Genomic DNA, 26998 nt, shown 5'->3' with positions numbered 1-26998 from the left:
GGGAGGAAACTCAGCATTTGGTCATGTCCATGGGTTCGAGACTTCAGGCAGTCATTGACTGCAAAGGATTTCCATCCAGGTATTAAAGGCGATCCTGAAGTTTGACATGATGTTGGTTTGTTCCCTTATGAGCCACCAACAATGGGTGTGTGTGTATGCCACTGGCTCTCCTTCCTGAATGGTTAGTGCCCCACTTTTGTCAAACCCCTTGAATTACAGCTGAAAGTCCTGACTTTGCTCCCATCTGGGTGTGTTTCCTTTCAACTTCAATGTGGTGGTGTACAGAGGCCAACTGCCAAAACAGTTATCCTTGTTCCAATATTTTTGGTCCTGACTGTATGTTGTACCTCTCCTTGCAGTATACAACCTTTTGTGCTCTTTCCTCAGACACACCCCTTCATCATGACAGGCATTTTGCTAATATCAAAACAAAGTTTTAAAAAGTTTGCAAACTGAACAGGCCCTCAAATGTTCATATAACAAGGATTTCAGTTCTATTCAGAATTGCATTGTTGTTAAGTCGTGTCCGACTCTTCTTGACCCCATGGATCATAGCATGCCAGGCCTTCCTGTCTCCTGGAGTGTGCTCAACTTCATATTCATTGCATCGGTGATGCTATCTAGCCATCTCATCCTCTGCCATCCCCTTCTCCTTTTGCCTTCAATCTTTCCCAGCATCAGGCTCTTTTCCAGGGAGTTTTCTCTTTGCATTAGGTGGCCAAAATATTTCAGCTTCAGCTTCAGTATCTGTCCTTCCAATGAGCAGTCAGGGTTGATTTCCTTTAGGATGGACTGATTTGACCTCCTTGCAGTCCAGGGGACTCGTAAGAGTCTTCTCCAGCACCACAGTTCGAAGGCATCAATTCTTCGGCGCTCAGCCTTCCTTATAGTCTTGCTCTCACAGCCATACGTTACTACTGGGAAAACCATAGCTTTGATTATACGGACCTTTGTCGGCAAGGTGATGTCTCTCCTTCTTACTATGCTGTCTAGGTTTGCCATAGCTTTCCTCCCAAGGAGCAAGTGTCTTTTAATTTCATGGCTACAGTCACCGTCTGTGGTGATTTTGGAGCCCAAGAAAATAAAATCTGTCACTGCTTCCATTTCTTCCCCTTCTATATGCCAGGAAGTGATGGGGCCAGATGCCATGATCTGAGCTTTTTTAATGTTGAGTTTCAAACCAGCTTTTGCACTCTCGTCTTTCACCCTCAACAAGAGGCTCTTGAGATCCTCTTCGCTTTCTGCCATTAGGGTGGTATCGTCTGCATATCTGAGGTTGTTGATAATTCTCCTAGCAATCTTAATTCCGACCTGTGCTTCATCCAGCCTGACGTTTCTCATGATGTACTCTGCATATAAGTTAAATAAGGAGGGCAATAATATACAGCCTTGTCGTACTCCTTTCCCAATTTGGAACCAATCGGTTGTTCCATGTCCGGTTCTTACTGTGGCTTCTTGACCCTCGTACAGGTTTCTCAGCAGACAGGTAAGGTGGTCTGGTACTCCCATCTCTTTAAGAATTTGCCACAGTTTGCTGTGATCCACACAATCAAAGGCTTTAGCGTAGTCAATGGAGCAGAAATCAACGTTTTTCTGGAATTCTCTTGCTGTCTCCATGATCCAGCGAATGTTGGTGATTTGATCTCTAGTTCCTCTGCCTCTTCGAAACCCAGCTTGTGCTTCTGGTAGTTCTCGATTTGCATACAGCTGAAGCCTAGCTTGTAGGATTTTGAGCATCACCTTGCTGCCATGTGAAATGAGCGCAATTGTATGGTAGTTTGAACACTCTTTGGCATGGCCTTTCTTTGGAACTGGAATGTAGACTGACCTTTTTCAGTCTTGTGGCCACTGTTGAGTGTTCCAAATTTGTTGGCATATTGAGTGCAGCACTTTCACAGCATCATCTTTTAGGATTTTAAATAGCTGAGCTGGAATACTGTCATTTCCGCTAGCTTTGTTGTTAGTAATGCTTCCTGAGGCCCACTTGACTTCACTCTCTAAGATGTCCAGCTCAAGTTCAGTGACCGCACTATCATGGCTATCAGGGACATTAAGATCTTCCATGTATAATTCTTCTGTGTATTCTTTCCACCTCTTCTTACTCTCATCTGCTTCTGTTAGGTCTCTGCCTTCTTTGTCCTTTATCATGCCCGTCTTTGCACAAAACGTTTCCTTGATATCTCCGATTTTCTTGAAAAGATCTCTAGTCTTTCCCATTCTGTTGTTTTCCTTGATTTCTTTGCATTGTTCATTTAAGAAGGCCTTCTTGTCTCTCCTTGCTATTCTCTGGAACTCTGCATTCAGTTGGATATATCTTCCCCTTTCTCCCTTGCTTTTCGCTTCCCTTCTTTCCTCAGCTACTTGTAAAGCCTCATCAGATAGCCACTTGGCTTTCTTGCATTTCTTTTTCTTTGGGATGGATTTAGTTGCTGCTCCCTGAACAGTGTTACGGATCTCTGTCCATAGTTCCTCAGGCACTCTGTCTATCAGGTCTAATCCCTTAAATCTATTCCTCACCTCCACTGTATGTTCATAAGGGATATGATTTAGGTCATACCTGAATGGTTTAGTGTTTTTCCCTACGTTCTTCAATTTAAGCCAAAATTTTGCAATAAGAAGCTCATGATCTGAGTCACAGTCAGCTCCAGGTCTTGTTTTTACTGACTGTATAGAGCTTCTCCATCTTTGGCTGCAAATGACATAATCTATTTTCGATATTGACCATCTGGTGATGTCCATGTGTAGACCTCTCTATTACATCATATGAATCTGCCTTGTACCATTGGACCATCCAGCTTGGGATGATCTAGTCTAGGTATGAGGAACATGTGGCCCCCAGATGTTGCTGGACTGCAACTCCCATCATCCCTCACCATTGGCTATACTGGCTAGGGCTGATGGCAGTTGCAGACAACATCTGGAAGGCCACACATTAGCTAACCCTGATCTAAGCTGACTGGGAGCAGCTCTCTGTGCTGTCAGCAGAGATCTTCCAAGCACCTAGTATCTGGCCTTGAACTGGAGATGCCAGGGCTTGAACCTGGGACCTTCTGCATGCAAAGCAAGTGATCTACTACTGAGCTGTCCCCGCTCCCCCAGTAGGTCACCTCTCTTCATGCCTCTGGTCCCAAATGCAAAATTTTAGAGATGCTTTGTTTCCATGTATTTATGTACCAGTTGGATTTATCCCCACAAATGTTGTCTTTTGATCAGGGGTGGGGAACCTCTTTCAGCCTGAAGGCCAAATTCAATTTCAGAGAAGCTCTTGGGGGCCACATCCTAGTGGTTGGTGGTGGGCAGGGCTGAAGGTAAAGGAGGTATGGCCAAAGGCAAAAGGGGTGGGACCAATACCAGCGCATTGTAGCTTAAGGCTGCTACTGCCAGTAACTCAGCCTTAGGAGAGGCATTTCCACCTTTCAGAATGGGGGAAAAAACTGCATTAAAACTGGGAAATTGCTCAGCAACCAGTAATTGGGGGAAAGGGTGTGTGGCTACATGGGAACTCTGGAGGGCTGGATTTGGCCCCTGGGCCTGAGGTGTCCCATCCCTGCTTTAGATGTTATTAAATCTGAGGTAACTATATGGGATATCGCACACACAACAATTTTTGTTATAGATGGGGGTTTCTTTTTTTCAGTCATGAAGCAACATTACCTGCTAGCGAAACCAGTATTTTGACATTTCATGTGTATGTTACGGTGTGTCCTTTTGCCTTTTCACAGGTAATTAAAGTGTACAGTGAGGATGAAACTAGCAGAGCTTTGGAAGTACCAAGTGATATAACAGCCAGAGATCTGTGCCAGTTGCTAGTACTAAAGAACCATTATGTTGATGATCACAGCTGGACGCTATTTGAACATCTTACTTGCTTAGGGTTAGGTAAGTATTACTTGCTTCTGAACAAACAACAGCGACCACTACCCTCATCAAACTAATGGGTTTTGTCAGCTTTATTGCAGAGGGAAGGACCCCCCCCCCCCACTGCCGCAGGCTTCAGTAGTATACAACAGGGCAAGCAACCTCTGGAGGTCTGGGGGCCATTTTCACCGACTGGGCCTCCACCATGGGCCATATTCTATGCGGCATGAACTGCTGCTCATTAGCGCTAATGTGCATTAATGCAAATTGGCACAAATCTCCCCCAAAGTGAAAAGCGATGAAAGATTTGCAAATCTCACCAAAAATCTGCCTTCTCCCGCTTTGGCCTTTGGGGAAAAATGCACATTTTTCTCTGTGCTTTTTTTCTTTCTTCATGTTCTTGTATGACTAAATTTGTGTACAGTTCTCAGAAAGTGCAAAAAAAGATCCACAAGTCTGCAGAATCCATGCGACTAAGAAAGAGCTGGTCCGCTGGGAATCCATTGGTCGGATTCATAGAAATCTGAACTCATTTGAATCTGTTGCGAATTTCTCTGACATCCTCACTCTTGACTGGACCTAATACTAAGATTCATAGAGTTGATCTTGAGACGGAGAAGCCAAAATTGACATTTTGTAGGCATTTATAAACCCCTTCTCTACGTAACGTAAGTAACGCGTTTCAGAGGGACTTTTTTGTTCCTCGCTTTTTCTCTTACACACATCTATGCTCCCTTCGCAGGGAGACCTTGTAGTGCTACTGACTAGTTAATAAGAATACTATTAGTTTAATAGATTTTTCTACGGCTTACCATATTTTAAAAATATCTCTAAGCAGTTTACAAAGAAAGATTAAAATAAAAATATTTAGTGCTGTGTTTTTCCTCTACAGGCATGGGAATCAGGCCAGATTTCTGAAAAATGAAGAGCTCGGTTCACTTGCTCATGCTCTTCTTCAGCCTTCCCAACCTGGTGTCTCCCATCAGCCCCAGCCAGCGTAGACAATGGTCAGGAATACTGAAAGATGTGGCTGAAAACGCCTGGAGGGTACCAGGTTGGGGAAAGCTGCTCTACTTGACATGCATGTTGCTTTGTGCTCCGTGGTGTTGTCTCCTGCCAGCCAGGCAGTTCAGTTGTCTAGAAGGCTGTTCTGAAAAGAAGGCAGTGGTAGAGAGGACAGAGTTTTAAAAATGGCCTAGGTGGAATAGAGGAAGGAGGAAAGGAAGGAGTGAATGGAGCTGTTTCTTAGTATGGTTCTCAATCAAGCTGTGCCTGATATTTCAGAGCGAGGGCTGCCAGAGGCAGGACCTCTGCACGCGCCTTGGCGTCACTCGGCGTCACTTAGCATCGCACTTGGAGACACACGGAGGAGCACATGAAGACCCACACACCGCCTTCCCAGAGATACCAGCAGCCAGTTACTAGCAGCAACTAGCAGCAGCAGAGGGCAGCAGCTTTAAAGACCAGGAAGAAAGGGGCAAATGCAGATCTTATCTGCCCCTTCTTAGCTGTTGCTCTCTCTTTTATATTGTTTTATATTTTAACATTCTAATATGTGCCTGGGAAGCCCTTCGAGCAACTCAGGGGGTCAGGGAGGTGCCACCATAACTGTGGTCACGGGTAGGGGGAGGTATGGCACTGGGGGATTAATAGGCCAGCTGAGGAAAAGAGGGGCTAGACACCTTACAGCTGTCCCCTCTTCTGGTTCTTCCCCTAACCTGATGGTTCCTGGCAGCCCTACCAGCTTGCCCTTGGGTCTGGTGGTGCTGCTGCTGAATGCCAGGCCGGTCCAAAATACAGTCTCCCTCATCCATGGTTTGATTGTGGATGAGGGGGCTGACCTGGTGTGCATTACTGAAACCTGGGTGGGGAACTGGGAGGGGTTACTCTCTCCCAGCTGTGCCCTCCTGGGTACTCAGTGCAGCACCAACACTGACTCGAGGGTCAGGGAGGGGAGGTTGCTGTGGTCTATAGGAATTCAATCCCTCTCTCCAGGCTTCCTGCTCATTCGAGTGCAGATGTTGAGTACTTGTACCTTGTGTTGGGTACCCAGGACAGATTAGGGATTTTGCTGGTATACTGCCTGCCCCGCTGCCCATCAGACTCCCTGCCTGAGCTGACAGAGGTGGTCTCGGACTTGGTGTTGAGGACCCCTTGTTGAGGATGATGGTCCTGGGGGATCTCAACTTCCATGCCGAGGCCGCTGTATCCAGGACTTCATGGTCGCCATGCATTGGCCCAATGCATGTAAAAGGACACAGGCTTGATCTGGTTTTCTTGACTGGGCAGGACGATGGTGATCTGAAAGTGGAGGAATTAACATCTGTTCCTTTGTCATGGTCAGATCACTTCTTGTTGAGGTTTAGACTCTTGGCAGCCTTTCCCCTCCGCAAGGGTGGGGGACCTATTAAAATGGTCCACCCTGGAGGCTAATGGCTTCTGATGGATTCCAGAGGGCTCTGAGGGATTTTCTTGCTGGTATGACTGGTGCTCCTGTCGAAGCCCAGGTCACTCAGTGGAATGCAGAGATGGCTCGGGCGGTTGACACGATCATGCCCAAGCGTCCTCTCCCTCTGAGCAGAGCCCGGCCAGCAACTTGGTATACACTTTAGCTGAGGGCAATGAAGCAAGAGGGGAGATGGCTAGAATGCAGGTGGAGGAAAACCTGTGCCGAGTCTGATCGAACACAGGTTAGAGCTCATTATCGAGCCTACTCTGTGGCAGTGAGGGTGGCAAAGAGACAGTTCTTTTCCACCAGCATTGCATCTTCTCGGTGTCATCCAGCTGAGCTTTCTGAGTGGTTTGCGGTCTGTTACATTCTGGGCCAGGGAGAGAGACTGTGGAACCCTCGGTCGCATGCTGTGACAAGTTTGCATGGCACTTTGAAGATAAAGTTGCTCAGATGCGTCATGAATTGAACACCACGATTAATGCAGTTCCATTAACAGAAGCATTCAGAGCACCGTCTGGTCCAGTTTTATTGGATGAGTTTCAATTATTGAGGCCTGAGGATGCGGACAAGGTGCTTGGGCAAGTTCGATCGACCACTTGTGTGCTTGAACCTTGCTGTTCATGGCTTATTACATCAAACAAGGAGGTGATGTTCGGCTGCTTTAAAAGAGGCGGTAATCAGACCACTCCTGAAAAACCCTAACCTGGATCTGGAGGATGTTAACAATTATAGGCCAGTGGCCAACATCCCCTTCTTGGGCAAGGTGCTTGAGCGGGTGGTTGCAGGACAGCTCCAGGCACTCTTGAATGAAACAGATTATCTAGATCCATTTCAATCGGGCTTCAGGCCTGGTTTTGGAATGGAAACTGCCTTGGTCGCCTTGTGGGATGACCTCTGCCAGGAGAGGGACAGGGGGAGTGCAACCCTGTTGGTTCTCCTGGACCTCTCAGCAGCTTTTGATGCCATCGACCGTGGTATCCTTCTGGATAGGTTGCCTGGGTTGGGAGTTGGAGACGCTGCACTGCAGTAGTTCCACTCCTACTTGGATGGCCGATTCCAGAAGGTGGTGGTGGGGAATTATTGCCCTGCAGGGTTCTATTTTATTCCCCATGCTGTTTAACATCTACATGAAACTGCTGGGGGAGGTTATCCGGAGGTGTGGGCTGAGGTGCCATCAATATGCGGATGACACCCAGCTCTGCCTCTCTTTCTCATCAAACCCAGGTGAGGCAGTGGCTGTTCTGAATCAGTGTCTGGGCACGGTAATGGACTGGATGAGGGCCAATAAACTGAAACTCAGTCCAGACAAGACGGAGGTACTGTTAGTGGGTGGTTCGTCTGCCTGGCTAGGTGAAATTCAACCTTTTCTGGATCACTCCCCCTAAAGGATCACATTTGTAGTTTGGGGGTGCTCTTGGACCCAGAACTGTCACTTGAGGCACAGGTGAACCCAGTGGCATGGAGCCACTTTTTATCAGCTTAGGCTGGTATACCAACTATGCCCTTATCTGGACAGAGATAGCCTAGCTACAGTTATCCATGCTCTGATAACTTCTTGTCTGGATTACTGCAATGTGTTATATGTGGTGCTGCCTTTGAAAATGGTCTGGAAACTTTAGCTGGTCCAAAATACGGCAGCAAGAGTGTTAACGGACTGGCCGGACTGGCCAGCGAGCTCATATTATGCCAGTACTTTTCCAGCTGCACTGGCTGCCAGTCCATTTCCTGGCCCAATTCAAAGTGCTGGTATTAACATTCAAAGCCCTAAACTGCTTGGGGCCAGGTTATCTGAAGGATTGCCTCCTCCTATATGTTCCTGCCCGGACCTTAAGATCATCCTCAGCAGCTCTCCTCCGTGAGCCCATGCCAAAGGAAGTGAAGCAGGTGGCTACTAGGAGGAGGGCCTTTTCTGCTGTGGCACCCTGGCTGTGGAATGAGCTCCCTAGTGAGGTTCGCCTAGCACCTGCATTGTATTGCTTCCGGTGCCAGGTGAAGACCTTTTTATTTTCCTAGGCATTTTAGTTCTTTAGTTCTTTGCTGTTTTAAATCTATATTTTAAATCCCTGCACTGCTGCTAGGTTTTATTCTGGTTGTATTTTACATTGTAGTTTTAATGTTTTTATATTTTGATGTTTATATATTTTATATTGTTTTACTGTGCGCTTTTTGGTTTTAATTTTTGTGACCCTCCCAGAGAGCTTCGGCTGTTGGGTGGTGTAGGAATGAAATAAATAAATAAGACAGAGTTTTAAAAATGGCCTAGGTAGAATAGAGGAAGAAGGAAAGGAAGGAGTGAATGGAGCTGTTTCTTAGTTTCTTAATTGTTCTCAATTAAGCTGTGCCTGATCTCTTGCATCCGTAAGGAAACTAAGATATAAAAAGTAGCCATAAAGTTTGAGTGATATAAAGGTTGCTTTAATGCTCTGTTATCCTGGAACTGCTTGCTTATTTACTTTTTCAGATTTCATTGAAGTGCATGGAAAGCAGTTGCAGCATTGCAGCCACATTGGCACTTGTAGCATCAGCAGTTGTAGCACAATCAGCTGTGTTGTTAGGCTGAATTTGCGTGGCTGCTTTCTCGGTGAATCCAGTTGTCCCCCGATAATCCCAAGCACCCCGTGCATTGTTATTTCTGAGCACCTCAGGGAAATTTCCCCAAGTAGAAAGTGGCTGGGAGGATCTGTCATTGCCTGTGGAGGACTGCTGCTTCTGCTGCACTAGGACATCAAAGCTGGTGTTGGTGCTAAGGACGAGGAGCTGGGCCTGATTGTGACAGGATGTCTTTAGTGGGGCCATTTGCATTGGAGCCTGTAGCATTTGGTATCTGTGTTTTTCTTTTACTTGGTTCTAGAGCTGGGGTTGGCAACTTGTGGTCCTCCTGCTATTGGGGGACTACAACTCCCATCATGCTTCACCATCTTATGCTGGCTAAGGCTGATGGGAGTTGCAGTCTAGCAACATCTGGAGAGTCACAAGTTGCCCACCTCCGTTCTAGAGTTTTGTTAGCTGTGTTGCTGGTCCAAAGGAAGCAGCAGGTTTTTTGGTCCTGTCAGTGTGATACGATTACAGTCACTGTCTCCATTCTGCTGCCACGCACCCCATTTCTGCTCCTATCTGACTCATACAAGGCCTTCCCAAATGCATTGTCACTGTCCTTGCTTGCCACACCACTGATTTGTGATATATGGGCTGTGTGTGGTTCAGAGAGCCTCGTATGCCTTTCTTTCTTTCTTTCTTTCTTTCTTTCTTTCTTTCGTTTCTTTCTTTCGTTTCTTTCTTTCGTTTCTTTCACAGTGAACCATAGGATATGGCTGTACAACTCATCCAAAGTTTGAAAAAAATATTTATCAAGAGTGTATATTAAAAACAACAACCCATAATTTATATATAGTTTTGCTTATCATGACTTTAGGTCGACCCCAGTACAGCCAATCAAAATGTTGCTGCCTGGGCCTTCTTGACTGTTCTGGAGTTACAGGAGTGTTATCCTACTGCATATTTCTGTACTGATAGTAGATGTCTGCTAAATTACATTTTGTTCTACTGAAGGAGACTTGTCAGCATCCTCTTACAGGGTCATAAATTATCCTGGTGCGATTTGATTTAAAGTCCACTAACGCAATAGTGGAATTCAGAGCTACAACTGTTCAACTTCTAAAAGTCTACATCAAACTATGCTAGCTATAAAGCTCTGAAGCTGTGTTGAATTAAGAAACAAGCACGAAAGCCAGGGAACTTTTAAAGCTTGTGCAACATTAGCAATGCTTGTCTAGGCATATGGGAACTACTGCTTATAATTGCTTATGCACAGTGTGATAAGTACAGATTTAGGTGTGTGGTAGGCCTCAAATCTAATATCAGTGTTCAGAGCTTTCATTTATTGCAGACGCTTTCAAAATCTAGTAATCTAGGTTTTGAAAGAACAATTTAGGTTTTGAAAGATTAACAGATTTAGGGTGCAATCCTGTGCGTGTTTAGACAGAAAAAGTCCTTCTTTTGTTAACATGCATAGGATTGCAACTTTATTTATTTATTTATTTATGGAAAAGATGAGTGCATTGCAGTCACCCAAGGGGCACAGAAGGACCACAAAGAAGGACCACAAACCTTTGAGTTCTGGGGGTGCGGGGGCCAGGAGAGGCTTTGCTCATGCCCCTTTTTAGCTGTGCTATGAAATTGGCCATAGTTTGGTTCTACACATGAAAATGAGGTGGTAGAATGCTCAGGGGTTAGAATGGACTGCATCACTTCAGAGAGCTGGTGGGGGAATTGCATTTGAGTGCTCTCCCATGTAAATAATACATATATTTTAAACTCCCTGCAAATTGATAACCAACACATCAGGGAGGCAGGATCTAGTTAAGCCATTTTTCAACTAAATGATGGTTTTCTATTTGCACGTAGTTTTAAGCATAGGGGTGCATTAAAAAAAAGGTGACAGCCCTCCCCACTACAATCTGAAGTGGTGCACGCCATTGTAGCACCTTAGCATGCTATGACCTCTGTCTGTGCATGAAGGCCAGGCCTAAGAAACACCAGGGTCTTTTCATTTGTAGTGACCCCTGTCCCATCCCGTGAAATAGATCACCATCTGAAACCTCCCACCGCCCTTGCCAAGGATAAAAGTTGTTGTTGTTTTTAAAATCTTGTTTATGCAGGATTCTAATTGTTAATCAGCCATTGGAATATGAAAATGTAGGGTGCTAAAAGTAATATTATTTATTTATTAATTACATTTATATCCCGCCTTTTTTCCACCCTAAGGAACCCAAGGTGGTGTACCTAATCCTCCTCCTCCTCTCCATTTTATCCTCACAACAACAACAACCCTGTGAGGTAGGTTGGGCTGAGAGTCTGTGACTGACCCGAAATCACCCAGTGAGCTTCCATGGCCGAGTGGGAACTAGAACCTGGATGTCCTGACTCCCAGTCCAGCACTCTAGCCACTACACCACGCTGCCTCATACTGAGAGATGGCAAGAAACAAACCCAAACTATGAGAACGCTAACCAGAGATTCCAGTGAAGAACTACCTTACAATTCAAAGGTTACAGTGGTACCCCACAGATTTCCTTAAGCTGTATTTCTATACCTAATTGGTCGTTTTTCTTTCTTTTGCAAACTTTTTCACATTAGCTTTCTAAATGGGTTCCCATTACAGATGTGTAGGAAGCTTCTCCTCTTTTGGAAGGGACAGGGATTCTAGCAAACTTTGCCCAGGAAACAGGACTCCCATAACTACAGCTGGCCCAGTGCTCTTCAACATTTTTATTAATGACTTGGAGGAGGAGGTGCAGGGAATGCTGATCAAATTTGCAGATGACACAAAATTGGGAGGGATAGCTAATACTTTGGAAGACAGAAACAAAATTCAAAGTGATCTGGATAGACTGGAGCGCTGGGCAGAAAACAACAGAATGACATTTAATAGGGACAAATGCCAAGTTCTGCACCTAGGAAAAAGAAACCAAATGCACAGTTACAAGATGGGGGATACGTGGCTCAACGACACTACAAGCGAGAAGGATCTTGGAATTGTTGTCGATCACAAGCTGAATATGAGCCAACAATGTGATGTGGCTGCAAAAAAGGCAAATGCTATTTTGGGCTGCATTCATAGAAGCATCGCTTCCAAATCCCGGGAAGTACTAGTTCCCCTCTACTCAGCACTGGTTAGGCCTCATCTGGAGTACCGTGTCCAGTTCTTGGCACCACACTTTAAGAAGGATGCAGACAAACTGGAGAGGGTTCAGAGGAGGGCAACAAAGATGATCAGGGGACTGGAAACAAAGCCCTATGAAGAGAGACTGAAAGAACTGGGCATGTTTAGCCTTGAGAAGAGAAGACTGAGGGGAGATATAGCACTCTTCAAGTACTTGAAAGGTTGTCACAGAGAAGAAGGCCAGGATCTCTTCTTGATCATCCCAGAGTGCAGGACACGGAATAATGGGCTCAAGTTACAGGAAGCCAGTTTCCGGCTGAACATCAGGAAAAACTTCCTGACTATCAGAGCAATACGACAATGGAACCAATGACCTAGGGAGGTGGTGGGCTCTCCCACACTGGAGGCCTTCAAGACGAGGCTGGACAGCCATTTGTCAGGGATGCTCTGACTTGGATTCCTGCATTGAGCGGGGGGTTGGACTCGATGGCCTTGTAGGCCCCTTCCAACCCTACTATTCTATGATTCTATGATAATACTTATAACATCATCCTGGGCCACTGGAATAATCCTAAAGATGCAGATCTCTGACAGTCTCCAGTCTTCTTAGGAACACTTTGGAGCGAGTCATTTTTCCAGAGACAAAGGCCCTTTCTCTCAGGAATTTATATTAGCAAGAAACCAGGACAGTCTGACAACTTCCAGGCAGAGTGGAACAGTACCCTATTTTAAAAGAGGAGCTTCACGCATTACACACCGTGATCACACAAAACTGTATCCTGATGTAGTGGAGGCAAGGCTCATAGGAATGCAGCGCAAGGATGCTGACGTCATGTGCCACCCCCCTTAGACTTCCCTGTTCCCTCTGAGCTTAGCTGCAATCCTCACAGTAGCAGGGGGGAACGGAATTTCCCCAACAACCACTGCTCCTTGTTGTAGGCAAAGCATTTTATGGTGGCCCGGTCCTGAATAGGCAATTAAGACCCTTAGCTTTACAAAAGTCATGCTCCTGGTGGAGATGAAAATTGCTAGAACTGGTTTGTTGATCTGGATCAACACAGCTGCCTGCAATTTTTGGACTCTCTTTGAAGGGATGATGGGGACTCTCATGATGACTACCTGCACTTCCAAAAAAATTACCACTACACCACTGATTGTAATCGAAAGCTCATAATTTTAGTGTAGTAGGCCTACGTTACACTAAAATGCTTTATTTTAAAGCATTTTAGTGCTTTAAAAGCATTTAATGCTTGATTTGCTGAAACCAAATGTCATACACACACACAAGAAGAAATAATTTAATGGAGGAAAATAATATCCATAATGAGTGAAGTTTTATCTCAGTTATATCTTAGGTTTTATATCAGTTCGTACTTTCTATAATTCTTCCCACCAGAAGACCAGAGGTATATTTTTGCTTGGATTGCCTGAGAAAGCTCTTTTGAGAACAAAATCAAGCCCATATTGGAGTCTACGCTCTTATTTTGAGCTGCCAGGCTTCTGAGAATCTTGTTTCTGTGGATAAATAACACTACCAGTAATCTTACTCTTCAGAAAACTGTCTTAGGCAAGTTACAGTTGAATGAAACATATAGCATTTTCTGTCAGCATAGTGTACAGAAGAAAAACTTTATTTTCTTCAAGTAAGTTTGCTTTATTTGCTGAAACCAAATGTCATCATACACACAAAAAGGAATAATTTAATGGAGGAAAATAATATCCAAGTGAGGTTTAGCACAACAAATCCATGATGAATAATGCATCTTAAGTATCCTAATACTATCCTAAGTATCCTATGATCCTAAGGTTTATTTTATGTAATTTACTTATTTATTTATTTGCAGGATTTAAATACTGTTCTATATCTAACAAGATTCCCAAGCGGTGAACAAGAAAAGAAGAAAAAAGAATCAAAATACAGAATTAAAATATTTAAAATCTGATTATGTCAGTGAAACGGTGGCTGTTCAGTCAGGGAAGGCTTGTTTAAATAAAAATGTCTTCAGTAGGGGCTGAAAACAAAACAATGTTGGCACCTGCCTGACATCAACAGGCAGGGAGTTCTACAGAGAGGGAGCCAATATACGGAAGGCTGTATTCCAAGTGGACTCCAAATAAACTTCAGGTTCATGCAGAACCCCTGTGGTTTATAGATTAAGGGTGCAAATCTGGAGACTGTCCAGTGCAGGGTGGCTGGAGCACAGAGGCGATCCTCATCTCTGTTGCTCTGGCCACCTTGCATTTTTGGCTCGAGAGGTTATTTCACCTGTGTGGCTGGAGAGCTTCAGAGTGGAGGAGGAAGGGCTGTGCAGAACATAGGAAGCTGCATAATATGGCTTCTGTGGTCTCCTCCCTGCCCCCGGGACCACCCTCTTTTCCCTGTCTCCATGCTCCATTTCTGGAGAGAGCCATGCCGGCTACAAAGGGGCAGGGGAGGGGGCGGAGACTGCAGTTTCTAGGCTCTGAGGTCAGAGCCCTGGTTCTGACCTTGGATCCCAGAAACCAAAAAATTCTGTGTCCCCCAGACACTGCCTACGGGACATAGGATTTCTCCCCAAGGGTGCAATCCTGTGCATGTTTAGACAGAAACTACTCCTACAACTGCCAACATTCCCCAGCCAGCAATAGTATAAAGCCAGCATAGGATTGGGCTTTTATACTATTAATGCAGGTGTGTTTCTCTTTGCTGGAGGTAGATACGCAGGTGCAGGTCTTCATGGTATCATAGTATTTTGCTGTAATGATGACTCCCTTTACACTGGGGGTGCTTTTCACTCAAGTTCCCTGGAGTGCAGAGGCTCTGTTCGAAAGTGATTGTGTATTTGAGATCTCAACCTCTTGTCCAACTCTGACGTCATGTAACCATTGTTCTGTAATAGTCACTACAGGGCGACAAACAGGGCAGAGAGAAGTCTCCACTTCACTGGACTAGTATTGGATTGTTAAGCACTGCACACTGCTCCAAGCTGGGAGAATTCCACAGGTACCACTACGGGGTTAGTTTCCTTTTGGTGAAAGAGCACTGGAGATCCGCAGCTGGGGAATCCTGGGGGTCGTAGGACTTGTTTCATTCTAAACATGCATTGCACTCTAAAAACCTTACCTTCACACTTTTCCTATGCCAAGTGATCACCTTGACAGGTATAGCAATAGATTTGACATACTTGATTTTTTCAGTTTCCGCTGCTTTCCAAGCTGCCTTATTAACACCGACTAAGAAATAAGTAACTTGTCAGGATCTGTCATCCTAACCCTCCCCAAAAGTCCAAGCAGACCCACATGGAGTCTGTCTCGAAGACCCTTATATAGTGAGCAAGATGGCACAACAGTGTTGATTTCCCATTTTTCTTGTGTGGATCTCATTAAGTAATTTTTTTCCCTCCAGTAGGAAATGGTGGAAAACATACTTGCTTTTTTACTAGTTTAGGAATAAATAATTCAGTTCCTAACTCTTTTACTAACACACAGCAGCTGTTCCAATGGCTTGTAGAAAAAAAGGTCTGAACCTATGAATCATAGTAAATTGAATATGGTGTTTTATTTTCAACAATAATCACACGTCGGCTTTCATAATGAATGTGTGTGTTAAGTGTTTACACACAATGTTAATTATTAGAACATCGCTCTCGTCTCTGGGCATGGGCTTTGTAATACTGTGCCAGCTGCTTTTAAAACACTAATTTGTGCAGCTGTAATGTGCCTAACATCACTCTTTTAAAATTATTCCCATTGTTGATCATTTTAGGTCTAAACACTTTTTGCAGAGAGAGAGAGAGAGAGAGAGAGAGTTCCCTCCTTGCAGAGCAGTCCCAAACCTCTCAGACAGCTGTCTAATGGAGGTTAGGATGGGGCAGATATGCCCCTCCACTGGCAAAGAAGGAGGTCTAGCAGAGGTGGGGCAGATGTTCTGCAGACCTCCCCCTGGTTCGCTCCATGGGCATTGATATATCAGTGCTGGTGTTTCCATGCTCGTAAGCCCTGAAAACGTTCCATTGCTGAGTACAGGTAGCTTCTGAATTTTCAGCTAAGTAGATGAGGACGGTAAGTGAGGATGCATCATATAAATTCTTTCTTTAAATCTACCAGGTTAAATTTGTACAGTACAGCAGGTACTGAAGGTGTTTATATATAAATAATTTCATTATATACATTAGTGACAGCTTTAAAACTGCAGGATGCATATTAAAGCTTGTTTAAGCACAGATGTGTGGGACTTTGAAATGTCCACTGGGGGTCACTGTTGTTTCTCACAGCTACAAACTTTTTAGCAAGTGAGTAATTTCCATAACTTTTTTCTTCTTCTTAGCTCACTGTTTAACTGGCTTTAGCACTTTTCCTTTTCTTTTTTCTTATTTAGAGCTTACAAGTCAAAGCAAAAATGGTAAACTTAAGTTGACTGATCCAGGAGTGGGCATTATCATCCCCTCTAATAGTGACCTTGGGTGATGTGTGCCAACAGAAATGGAGAAATAAAAAAGAGGTACTGGCATGCTCAGGGGAGCCTCAAGGTTTGGAGGAGTATAACATTAAAACAAAACAAAAAAATTAAGTGGACAACCCCCCTCTTCCCCCCCCTCCCCCAACAACAATCAGTACTGAGCATGCTTAGTAGCCGTGGAATATTAAGTGTCACTTGGAAAAGAAAAAAAGGAAATTGAGATGGGTATGTGTAATGCCCTGCTTAAATATCTAACAGCTTATAGTAGGACATGGTTGGGTGGCTGGAATCCTGAATAGGAGCACTTAATTATTTCTAAATTTGCACCTTTACATATAAATTGTGAGGATAAAATGGAGAGGAGGAGGATCTTATACGCTGCCTTGGAAGAAAAGGCAGGATACAAATGTATCAGATAAAATGTATAAATACATTCACTAATGCAGATTTTATGCAAATCTGTGTCCTCTTTTGTCCTCCCTTTTGGTGATGTGTAAGTGGCCACCCTACTTGGCTGACCAGCTTGAGTGTGGAAAGGGGGTATCTATCTCATCTCTTCAAGACTGCCTGACAAAGCTAATGCCACTGAAGACTTGCACAATGCCTGATGTTCCTCAGGGGCTGCAGCAGAGAAGGCCCGCCTTTGGCCAGGGAGGAGAATTGTAGAGATGTTAGTTCTGGATAGTTGTGTTTATTTAGCTTCACCAAATCACCTCAGCTGAACACCAGATCCATGAATGGGTTGGTGCAGATTGGATCATAAAAAATTAAGTCTGTGGTGTTCTATAGTAGCTGAGGTGGTTTGATGACATTTTGAGCACTCACTCAAAATATCAGACTAAGCGAGCACTTTGAAAACCGACTCCCTTCTTTTATTGTAGCTACAGTTTCTGAGCTTCTGAGTATAGCCACTTCCTGGCCAGACCCAGAGGAAGTGTGTGGCTCTTGTATTGGGAAACAAGATGATGCTTCCCCGCTCTCTAAGAATGCCCACCATCTTGTGTAAGTCCCACCAATGGTAATGCCAGGGGTCATGCCATTCATTCATTCACTCACTCCATGAAGCCTACAAACATGCTTTTTAAAAACAGCCCTTTAAAGGTTCTAATATATCTGAAAGGCTGTCATGCAGAAGATGGAGCAGACTTCTCTGTTGCTCAAGAGGGCAGGACTTGAACTAATGGGTGGAAATTGCAGGGGAGCAGACTTTGGCTAAGCATTAGGAGAAATGCCCTAATGCTGAGAGCTGTTCCGCAGTGGAACAGACTGCCTCAGGAAGTGGTGGGATCTCCTTTGCTGGAGATACTTAAAACAGAGGTTGGATGGCCATCTCTCAGGGATGGTGTAGCTGCACCCTGCATTGCAGGACCTGCATTGAGCAGAGGGTTGGGCTAGCTGATCTTCAAGGTCCCTTCCAACTCTATGATTCTATGCTTGACCAGAACCACAAAGGCACAAACAAAAAACAGTGGATTAGAATGACAGCTGAATAGGATTAGACACATGTTGGATGTGAGGGAGGAATATTCCGAACTACAATGTCTGGCAGGCAGTGGAGCAGGATGCCATAATGTCTGGCAGACTGTCCAAATTGCTTCTAAATTTTCCTTCTAGGGAAGTGGGGGAATGGGGGTGCTTTCAAAAGAAGTCTGGATCAGTAGCTCTTGGGAGTTGTTCTGAAGGCAGAATTAGATAAAATAACTTCAATCACAACAACAGCTACCAAGTATTCTATTACAAAGTTAGGGTGTGGAGTAGGCTGTCCTGAAACTTGTATCCACCAAGTTGAACACATCTCGTCAGCCTTGTATTGCGGCCTGCCAGGTTCTTTATAGCATCCCTAGTTTTTATAATCTCTTGCAGGTGGATAAAAATGAGAGTGTTAAAGGGTGGATGCATTTGATTCAATAGGTCAGCCTTCTCCAACCTGGTGCCTTCTAGATGTGTTATAGTTCAATCATTGTTTTGATGGTACGATACTGTACGTCCACCACTTTGAAACTTTGTGGAAAGCAGTACATAAATCCTGATATAATAAAATAGGAGGAGGAAAAGCAAATCTTGTGAAGCAGCGATTCAGAAAAGATAGGACTCACACATCCCATCCAACACACTTTGCTCAAATACATTCACACAAATCGATACCGAACGTGATCCATGAAGACCACTTTGCTCCGAAAGATACCTTTAACTTTCATGGTGCGGAAGGATTGAAAAACCCCACTGAAAACTGAACCATGTCTCAAAATGCGCAACCTCCTTAATTCCCAGCCAACATGGCCAGTGACTAGGAGGTACAGTTAAACACATCTGAGGGCACCAGGGCAATAAGGCTGTGGTAGATCTTTAGTTTTACAGACCCGGTTCAGAGTCTTGTGGTATGAGTTCTTTTTGGTGTTCTGTCATTGTTCCTTGCCTGCCAGGTTTGTAAAATGTTTGACAAGAATTTTGATCTGTTAGATTACCAGAAATGCCCTAATACCTACATACATTTGATGTAGCTTTTGTTTTTCATGGGAGATGAAAATTTGCTCTCTATTTTAGATGGAATAAACAGTATTGTAGAGATAGCTATGATTACAGGATGTTGTTAAATGATGCCTATTCATTTAAATAGCTGTAATCAGTAATGCAGTCCGCTAAAGGGTTAATATATTCTATTGAAGACGATCATGAAACATTAAAAAAAAAAAAAATTCCCACCTTCCCAGCCTGCAAAAGGTGGCATTTTCATAAATGTCACGGTGACATCCATGTAACCACACTTAAATGTCAGAACAGTTTGAAAGCTTTCTTTAAAGTTTGCAAAAGAAGCATTTTTTGAGACATGGTTCAGTTTTCAGTGGAATTTTTCAATCCCTCCACAACCCTAAAAGTTAAAAGTATCTTTTGGAGCAAAGTGGTCTTCATGGATCCGGTTCGGTATCTCTTTGTGTGAATGTATTGGAGCTAAGTGTGTTGGACGGGGTGCGTGTGTACTGTCTTTTCTGAATTGCTGCTTCACAAGTTTTGCTGCTGCTGCTTCTCCTCCTCTTCTTCCGCCTCCTCCTCTAGATTTATATATCGCTTTTCACAAAGTTTCAAGGTGGTGAACATACAGTATTGCAGCATCAAAACAACGATAAGATGTAACACAAAAACTACACAATCATAAAAAATACCCACCCAGAGAATGTTAATTATTGGGTAGACTAGAAATATAATGAATGAATAAATAATAAATAAATACTAATAACTAATAAAACTGTACACGCTGCTGTGCACTACAGACCAAAGCATTTTATCTTTTTTTGATCTTGTCATTGGGGAAGTTTTGCTTGATTTGCCCAGTGAGGAAGGGAGTATTGGTAGTAGATGAATATTACAGACAGAATATCTGACAGCTTGCACTGAGCTAGAACTAAGCTTTGGCTCAGCTGACATGCGCATAGGGACCACCTTCGCTGGCCAAATTCTGGATTTTCTCTTACTGCCTTGGAGGTGTATCTGAATAATTCTGAATGCATGTATGTTGCTCCTTTCGGGCAACAATTGGTAGAGGATCATGTGAGGGTGGTCTAGAGTGTGGCCAAATCTGGGGGAAAGATAACAGCATAAGCTTCCATTCTAAAGTATGTGATCTGTACATAGGGATTTGTACTTTTTCAACATATGTACCAACCTAGTAAATTAAAATGAAGTGTGTGTGTTTGGGTGAGGGTCCCTCAGAAAAATAAAGAATCGATCTCAAATGGCCATTGGCATATAGATCTTAGTAATATGCAGCCTGCTTGCTATGGAGCACAAAACCAGTGTTAGCTCCCTCAGCAGAAGTATGTGGTAGAACTGCTTTGGGAAAAATATACAGTGAAAACCAGCCTCCATTTGGCAAATGTTCACTGTTCAGTCTGTAACATTTAGATACACTCATCATGTGGAGTTCAACCACCATGTTTCAACCCTCCGTGTCCTTTCCAGCAGCCACCAGAAATGTGGAGCAGATGCATGGAGACCTGTTATATGATGCCCAGGCACCATGCACTAAATACTTAGAAACATTATGGGCCAGAAGGGGACTCACTTGGCATGGTATGCAGCAGCTCTGAGATGTATTCATTTGTAGCCTGGTTTTCTTCCAGGGAAGTCATGGTGGTATACATAGGGTTCCTAGGCAGTTTCCTGTCAATGCATGGACCAGCCCCAGACCTGCTTAGCTGCAGCAGTGTTTCTGCATCATGTCTGCTGAACTACCTGAAATTATTTATAGACCACCTTTAAGGAGGTAACCCTCTTACAAGATAACAACCACACAAAGTGGATACAATGATAAAAGAATCTATAAAAATATGTTTCAGTAAAATCCATAAGAAACAAAAATCAATAAAAACAAAGCTTACCAGTAAAAACCAACAGCCTAGACTGAAGGTGGGTCTTCAAAGCTTTCCTGAAGATCTGCAAAGATTGGGTGTGATGAAACCCTGTTGGAAGCTGATTCTGGAGATTCCTTCAAATCATGACCTGGGTACAGATGAGGATAATTCATACATCAGCCCCAAGTCATGCAGATTCCAAAATGGCCTCCCGAGTAGATTTGCTCATTATAACTGTCGTCTTATAATCCTTTCAAAAGTTCCACTGCTGCTGCTGCTGCAGCAGCACTGTTATATTGAATGGCTTATGCAAATTCTTGCATTTGCCAGAGAAGGTGCATTAATTTAAGAGAGTTGCTAGGATTTATTTTTTTCTTTTATTTCACAGAGAGAATATTAGAAGACCATGAAATGGTGGTTGAGGTCCAGTCGAAATGGGGCTTTGATGAAGGCAATAGATTTTACTTTAGGAAAAATTATGCCAAATATGAGTTCTTCAAAAATCCTGAGGTGAGTTCTTCAAAAGCCCTGAGGTTATGTATTAATTAAATTAACTAACCCATCTCATTCTCAATGGTCAGGGTGGATACTCATCATGACGACAACAGTTAAAACCAGGCTAATGGCAAATAATGTTACAAACCCTGCCATTACTTCAGCCTATTCAAAGATACATGTGGGCATAATCCTAGTTAATTCAGCCCAAATTAACTGTTACCTTGTGGCTAACAATATATAACGTTATACGGTGAAAGTGAAAGAACTGGCAAGCAATTTGGAACTTTTGAGTTTCCTTTTCTTGTTGCTATTGGGTCTAGCTCTTTCTGTATCCATATTCTCAAATGGAGTACAGCAGCCTTGTGAATAGGCCTACAAAGCCTTTCCCACCAGCACTTATTTGCCCACTCTCCCCTGTTGCCTCAGCCACTTGCCGCTGCCTTGACAAGGCTCAAGGGCAGTGGTGTAGTGGTAAGTTTTGAAGTGCAGGGACTCATCATGACAATCATCATAGCCACGCCCCCTAGGAGAGTCCAAAAGTGCAGGCAGCTGTGTTGATCCACCTTAACAAACCAGTTCTAGCAGTTTTAATCTCCACCAGGAGCAGGTCTTTTGTAAAGCTAATGGGCTTTAATTGCCTATTCAAGACCAAGCCACCCCAAAATACTTTGCATTACAACAGGGAACAGTATATTGTTCCTGGGAAAATTCCCTTTCTGCCAGCTACTGAGCAGGTTCGCATGATCACAGAGCGAAAATAAGCCAGGGTGGGTTATTTCCCTTCCCATGCATGCCAGTTGAGAACTGTCTAATTAGCATAATTGCCCCCGCCAGGCGCAGGTTGTTGTGATGTCCAAACCTGGTGAGGGTGTACGGGTGGGGTGGTTTACAAACCACCCTGAAACCCATGGTTTGTTCTAGGGTTTCTGGGTGGTTTGTAAACTACCCCACCCACCCACCCTTGCAGGGTTTGGGTGTTGTGACAATCTGCGCCTGGCGAGGGTGATTATGCTGATCAGGCAGTTTGTGACCTGCACCTGCAAGGAGGGAAAATAAGCCACTGTGGCTTATTTCCCCTCCGTGATTGCGCGAGCCCAGTCAGTGTGAGGATTGCAGCTAAGCCCAGAGGGAACAGGGGAGTCTGAGAGGGTTGGCAGATGACATCAGCAACCCTGCTAATCAAAAAGTGCCAGCGCCGCATCCCTGTTTGCCCTGGCTCCACTGCGCCACTGTTCAAGGGCTGTGGTTATGTGGTAGGCGTAAAACTCTCTTGGCGTGCGAACCCCGATTACATGCTTCTCTGCGAACACGTGTCATGAAAGTGACTTGAGTCTTCTTCCCCTTGATGAGTACATCAAAACTCATCAAGGGGAATGCCACAAAATTGTGAGGATGAATCTTGAGGATGCCACAACATAGATTTTGTGATCTATGTACAGATCACAAAATCTTGAGGATGCCACAAAAGTTCCTTTGTTTAGTATTGTATTTATTTGTTTAATCAATGTATAGACCGCTTACCATATCTGAAAATGTCTTGTAGCAGTTTACCAAAAATATATTAAAATCCAAAACCAGTGGAGACCGGTATTAGCAATAACAGTTTAAGGATATAGGAAGTTACCCATGGTCTGACTATCTGTCTGTCTAGCCCAGCATTTTCTACTCTGATTGGCAGAGGCTTCAGGTAGGGATGGGACATCCCCACCACCTGCTACCTGCACCTTTTAAATGGAGAAGCTGAGAATTGAACGTGGAACCTTCTGCATGGAATGCAAGTGCCCTACCACTGAGCTGTGGTCTCTCTTTAAGGGTGCAATCCTATGCATGTTTAGACAGAAAAAAGTCCTACAGTTCCCAGCATCCCCCACCCAGCCATGGTGGCTGGGGAATGCTGGGAGGTGTAGGACTTTTTTTCTGTCTAAACATGCATCGGATTTTACCTTAAGTAGTTCAGAATCTAAACACTTCCTTCAGAGTCAAATTGTTTGCAATTTTTATATGGTGTAAGCCAGGGGTGGGCATGTGGCGCTGGTGCCCTCCCAAAATGGTGTGGGGGAAGAAAAACAGCAAGAGTTTGCTGCTGAAATTGGTGGCAAACCACTGTGGAGGTTCACGAAGGACAAACTTAGCTTCTTTTCAAGTTTTCTTTGCTGTCACGGCAAGTGCGCAGTCCAGGTGGGAAACTGGCCTCTGGATTGCCTGAAGTTGCCGAACCCTTGTGTAAGCAAAGATGTTATAAGGCCTTATTTTCAGGTAAGATGGATGCTGATGAAAGAGGCTTTATAAATGGGGCAGAAAAGGAAATGAAATCTAGGCATTTTAGCTAAATATGGTCTGTATCCAACTAAACTCTGTGGATCCTTCTGTTACTTTGTTTTTACTTAACAGATATTTTTCCCTGAACATCTGGTATCCTTCTCCAATGAGATTAATGGAGCAATGAGCCATGCACAGGCACTGCAGGTAAGACGTTGATGTTAAAACCAGAATATTCACCTAAGAGTATCTGAAAATTTCAAACATTGTCTTTGTGGAAAATGTGATGGGTTACCATGGCCTAATGTTTCATTAGCAACACTCTGAGGTGCTGACTTTGCAGCATTCAAGGCATCAGGGACAGAGAAATGCTCAGAAACTTCATTTAAATTCAAGATGGGGATAGAATTTGGGGGGAAATGTCACTTGGGCCATAATGCAACTGAACATTATGAGCTGACCAAAATCAGCATCCTATTAAGCACTACTGCTGACGTAAATTACATTGTGCTTGCTTAAGCGACCTCTAGCATAATGCCAAGAGTATTTGCTAGTGCAATGGGTTTCCCTGGAAAACGCTATTATTGCGCTAGAGGTTGCTTACGCTAGCACAACGTAAATTGCAGCAGCAGCCGTGTCTAATAGGATTTCGGCCCACGTTTGTAACCAAGATAAATACAAATTTTGGTGACATCATTGCTTTTATTTAACAGCCCAGGGTTATTCCACTCAGTTACAAACACACATAGCAAATTAAAACTTCACACGGTAACAATAACACAAAAGTCAGTTGTAAAATAGAGTTGTTATGGTTTTAGTGAATGTGGGCAGGAACTGTCTGCTGCTTAATGAAGTGAGAGTGTGAGGGAGCAGCGGGTAGAGTCTGAGCCCGACTCCCCTCTGGTCTGGGAGGGAAGGACCTCTCACCTGTCTTTGCCATCAGATGCCATTCTGATGTAATAAAGATAGGCTGCCATCTACAAGAATGTATTTCATTAAAGTTCTGACTGCATTCAGTCTCACAGTCAAATGATGGGCGGTCAGTCGACTTGGAAGTTTGATTATGTTGCGAGAGTCAACCAAATGGAAGTCCAGCCCCAGTTTAGATTATTTATGAGAAACCTTGTGATTGTTGTATGCAGTGCTGGCTCCTTTGAGGCAAGACACCCTCGGTGGGCCCCCTCCCTCAGTGTAAGTCTACCTTCTCACTACCATCAGCACCAGCTACTCTTGCACCTTATCTTTTTTCTCATCACTGCTACCGCTTGCGTGCTTGACAAGTAGTAGGCAGCGGCACCTACGGCTGCTCCTTCTCACCACCCCTGTGATCTGGGCCAGAGCAAGAGGCAGGTGAACAAGCAGGTTGAGAAGTTGACAAGGAGGAGCAAGTCTGGGGGGCTCTTGTCACTGCTTTTCTGTCAGCTGATCAGCCATGGTAGCCTGTGCCGGGTGTGGCGGTTGTTACTGCAGCTAACGCTCAAAGTTAAGCTTGGGTGTGAGCCTTTGGCAGGTGCCGGCCCTGATTGTACACGGACTGTCATGGAGGCAGGTTGACTTCCTGCTGTACTGGTTACATGTGTCATATGAAAAGGACAACACTTGTTGCTATTTCTCCTTTAAAAAATGTTTGAGAGAGACTGAAGTATAAGAATGGGGAATGTGGAGCAGGGTGGATATGGAATAAGTGTAAGTCTACTGTGGGAGGAATACTACTGTTTTAACATAGTCATCATTTATTAATTATTAATTATTTCATTTCTATACCGCCCAATAGCTGAAACTCTCTGGGCGGTTCACAATGCAAAGTCTTTTAAGAGCATAGAAGTGATCAGGTCCTTTCACACAAAGTTAACAATAAAAAAGTCCAGTATGGCATTCTGTTTCAGTCACATTAACAACAGAATTCTCACAGGTGTCTCAGAGGTCAATTCTAGTCTGTCAACCCAATCCAAGCCTCTGCTAGAGCTCCCAGATTTACACAAGGAGTTGCAAGCTAATGGTAAATTCCAATGGAATTCAAAGAGGTGTTCTTTCCCCTTTCAGGTGTTTTTAAGTTCCAGTACGTATCCTGAAATTCACAGTTATTTACATGCTAAAGAGCAAGGGAAAAAAACGTGGAAAAAGATGTACTTTTTGCTGCGAAGATCTGGTCTGTATTTTTCCACTAAGGGGATGTCAAAGGTGAGATTGGCCTGTGTAAAACATGTGGTGGTAGAGATCAGTATGCATTCAATTTCATCTGCAAGAGGGATAGTTTTGTCCCCTATAGCCTGTAGTGATTTAAAATCACCACTCCCCCAACTCAATTTTGTTGTTGTTCCATGAAAGAGGATGAGTCAACCCTTATGGGACAGCCATGGAATGGGCTAGAATTTCTTGTTAAAATTAGAATAAATGAAAGCCATTCTTTAGCTTATAAAACTGTAATTGTATACTAAATTAAACTGAATGCATAAGTGTAAACTGAATTTTTAATATGTAGTTTAAAATAGATTAATGTTGCTCCTGAAATGTGCTGTTTCTTCTTTCAAAAAAAGAACCCTGGTGATTGGGGAGGGGCCGTGGCTCAGTGTCAGAGCACCTGCTTTGCATGCAGAAGGCCCCAGGTTCGATCCCCGGCATCTCCAGGTAGGGCTGGGAAAGAATCCTGCATGAAACCCTAGAGAGACACTGCCAGTCAGTGTTGATAATACCAGGCTAGATGGATGAATGGCCTCATTCAGCATAAGGCAGCTTCCTGTGTTCCTGTGATTAAGACCCCAGTCCTGTGGTCCTGGAGGGAGGCATCCCAGGAGCCATAGGATTTGGCAGACCTCACTGTCCACCTCTGGAGAAGGAGCTCTGTCAGAAGAGGTCCGTCCTTAGAACTTTTCCTGTTGGAGCACAGAAACCTCTGCCACCCTTGCTGCTTGGCCATCAGTGCTCTGACTTCGATAGCGGCAAAAAGGAGTCATTCTGGGGCTCTCTCAGGGTGGATCGGGGAGGCCTAGTGTCTGTCAGATTCAAAGCTCTTCCATTTCCTGGCGGGACTTTTGATTTGGTGGTCCTTTGCTATGGCTGCTGCTTCTCCTGACCCAATAAGGTTGCTCTGTTAGGATTCAAAAGGGAAGTCCAAATCATTTTTGTTTTCCTGAAAATATATTGGTAATGGCAGGGGTGGACAGAAACTAGATCTCCAGATGTTTTGAACTTCAACTCTCATCATTCCTGGTCATTGGCCATGTTGGCAGGGGCTGGATCTAACCCTAACCAGAGGCTTAACCCTTTCCATTATGTGCTGCTGAAAACTCTCCTCGTCGACACGGTATACTCAGAGACATTTTTCAAGCTGGCCTGGTGGCCCACTCAGTGTGTTTGGCTAAGCTAGGCTTTACCGTGGCACTGGTACCTGCCCAGGGAGCTGGATCTCTCCAGCCCTAACCCTAACCTGAGGCTTAACCCTAATCCTCACATGTAACTGAAATATCCTCCCATCCGCATGG

General features: G+C 44.2%; 1 protein-coding gene across 4 annotated transcripts in view; it reads left to right on the top strand.

Annotated features, from left to right (window-relative positions):
- The window catches only part of GRB14 (growth factor receptor bound protein 14), a 70564-nt gene that overhangs the window by 26055 nt on the left and 17511 nt on the right, over positions 1–26998 (top strand). For 2 of the 4 annotated variants that reach the window (XM_084811831.1, XM_084811843.1), the window contains 4 exons: positions 3723–3879; positions 21148–21269; positions 23649–23723; positions 25560–25697. In XM_084811831.1, coding sequence (XP_084667957.1) covers positions 3723–3879; positions 21148–21269; positions 23649–23723; positions 25560–25697 — 492 coding nt within the window. The remainder of the gene's footprint in view (positions 1–3722; positions 3880–21147; positions 21270–23648; positions 23724–25559; positions 25698–26998) is intronic. The other 2 variants (XM_084811837.1, XM_084811849.1) reach the window with 1 other exon arrangement.

Source organism: Heloderma suspectum, chromosome 1 (genome assembly GCF_057233095.1).
Source record: "Heloderma suspectum isolate Gila_16-S chromosome 1, 16-S_ref, whole genome shotgun sequence".
In the NCBI taxonomy this organism is placed as follows: Eukaryota; Metazoa; Chordata; class Lepidosauria; order Squamata; family Helodermatidae; genus Heloderma; species Heloderma suspectum.
The sequence above is the reverse complement of the archived record's forward strand: the minus strand, read 5'-3'. Positions and strand labels throughout refer to the sequence as shown.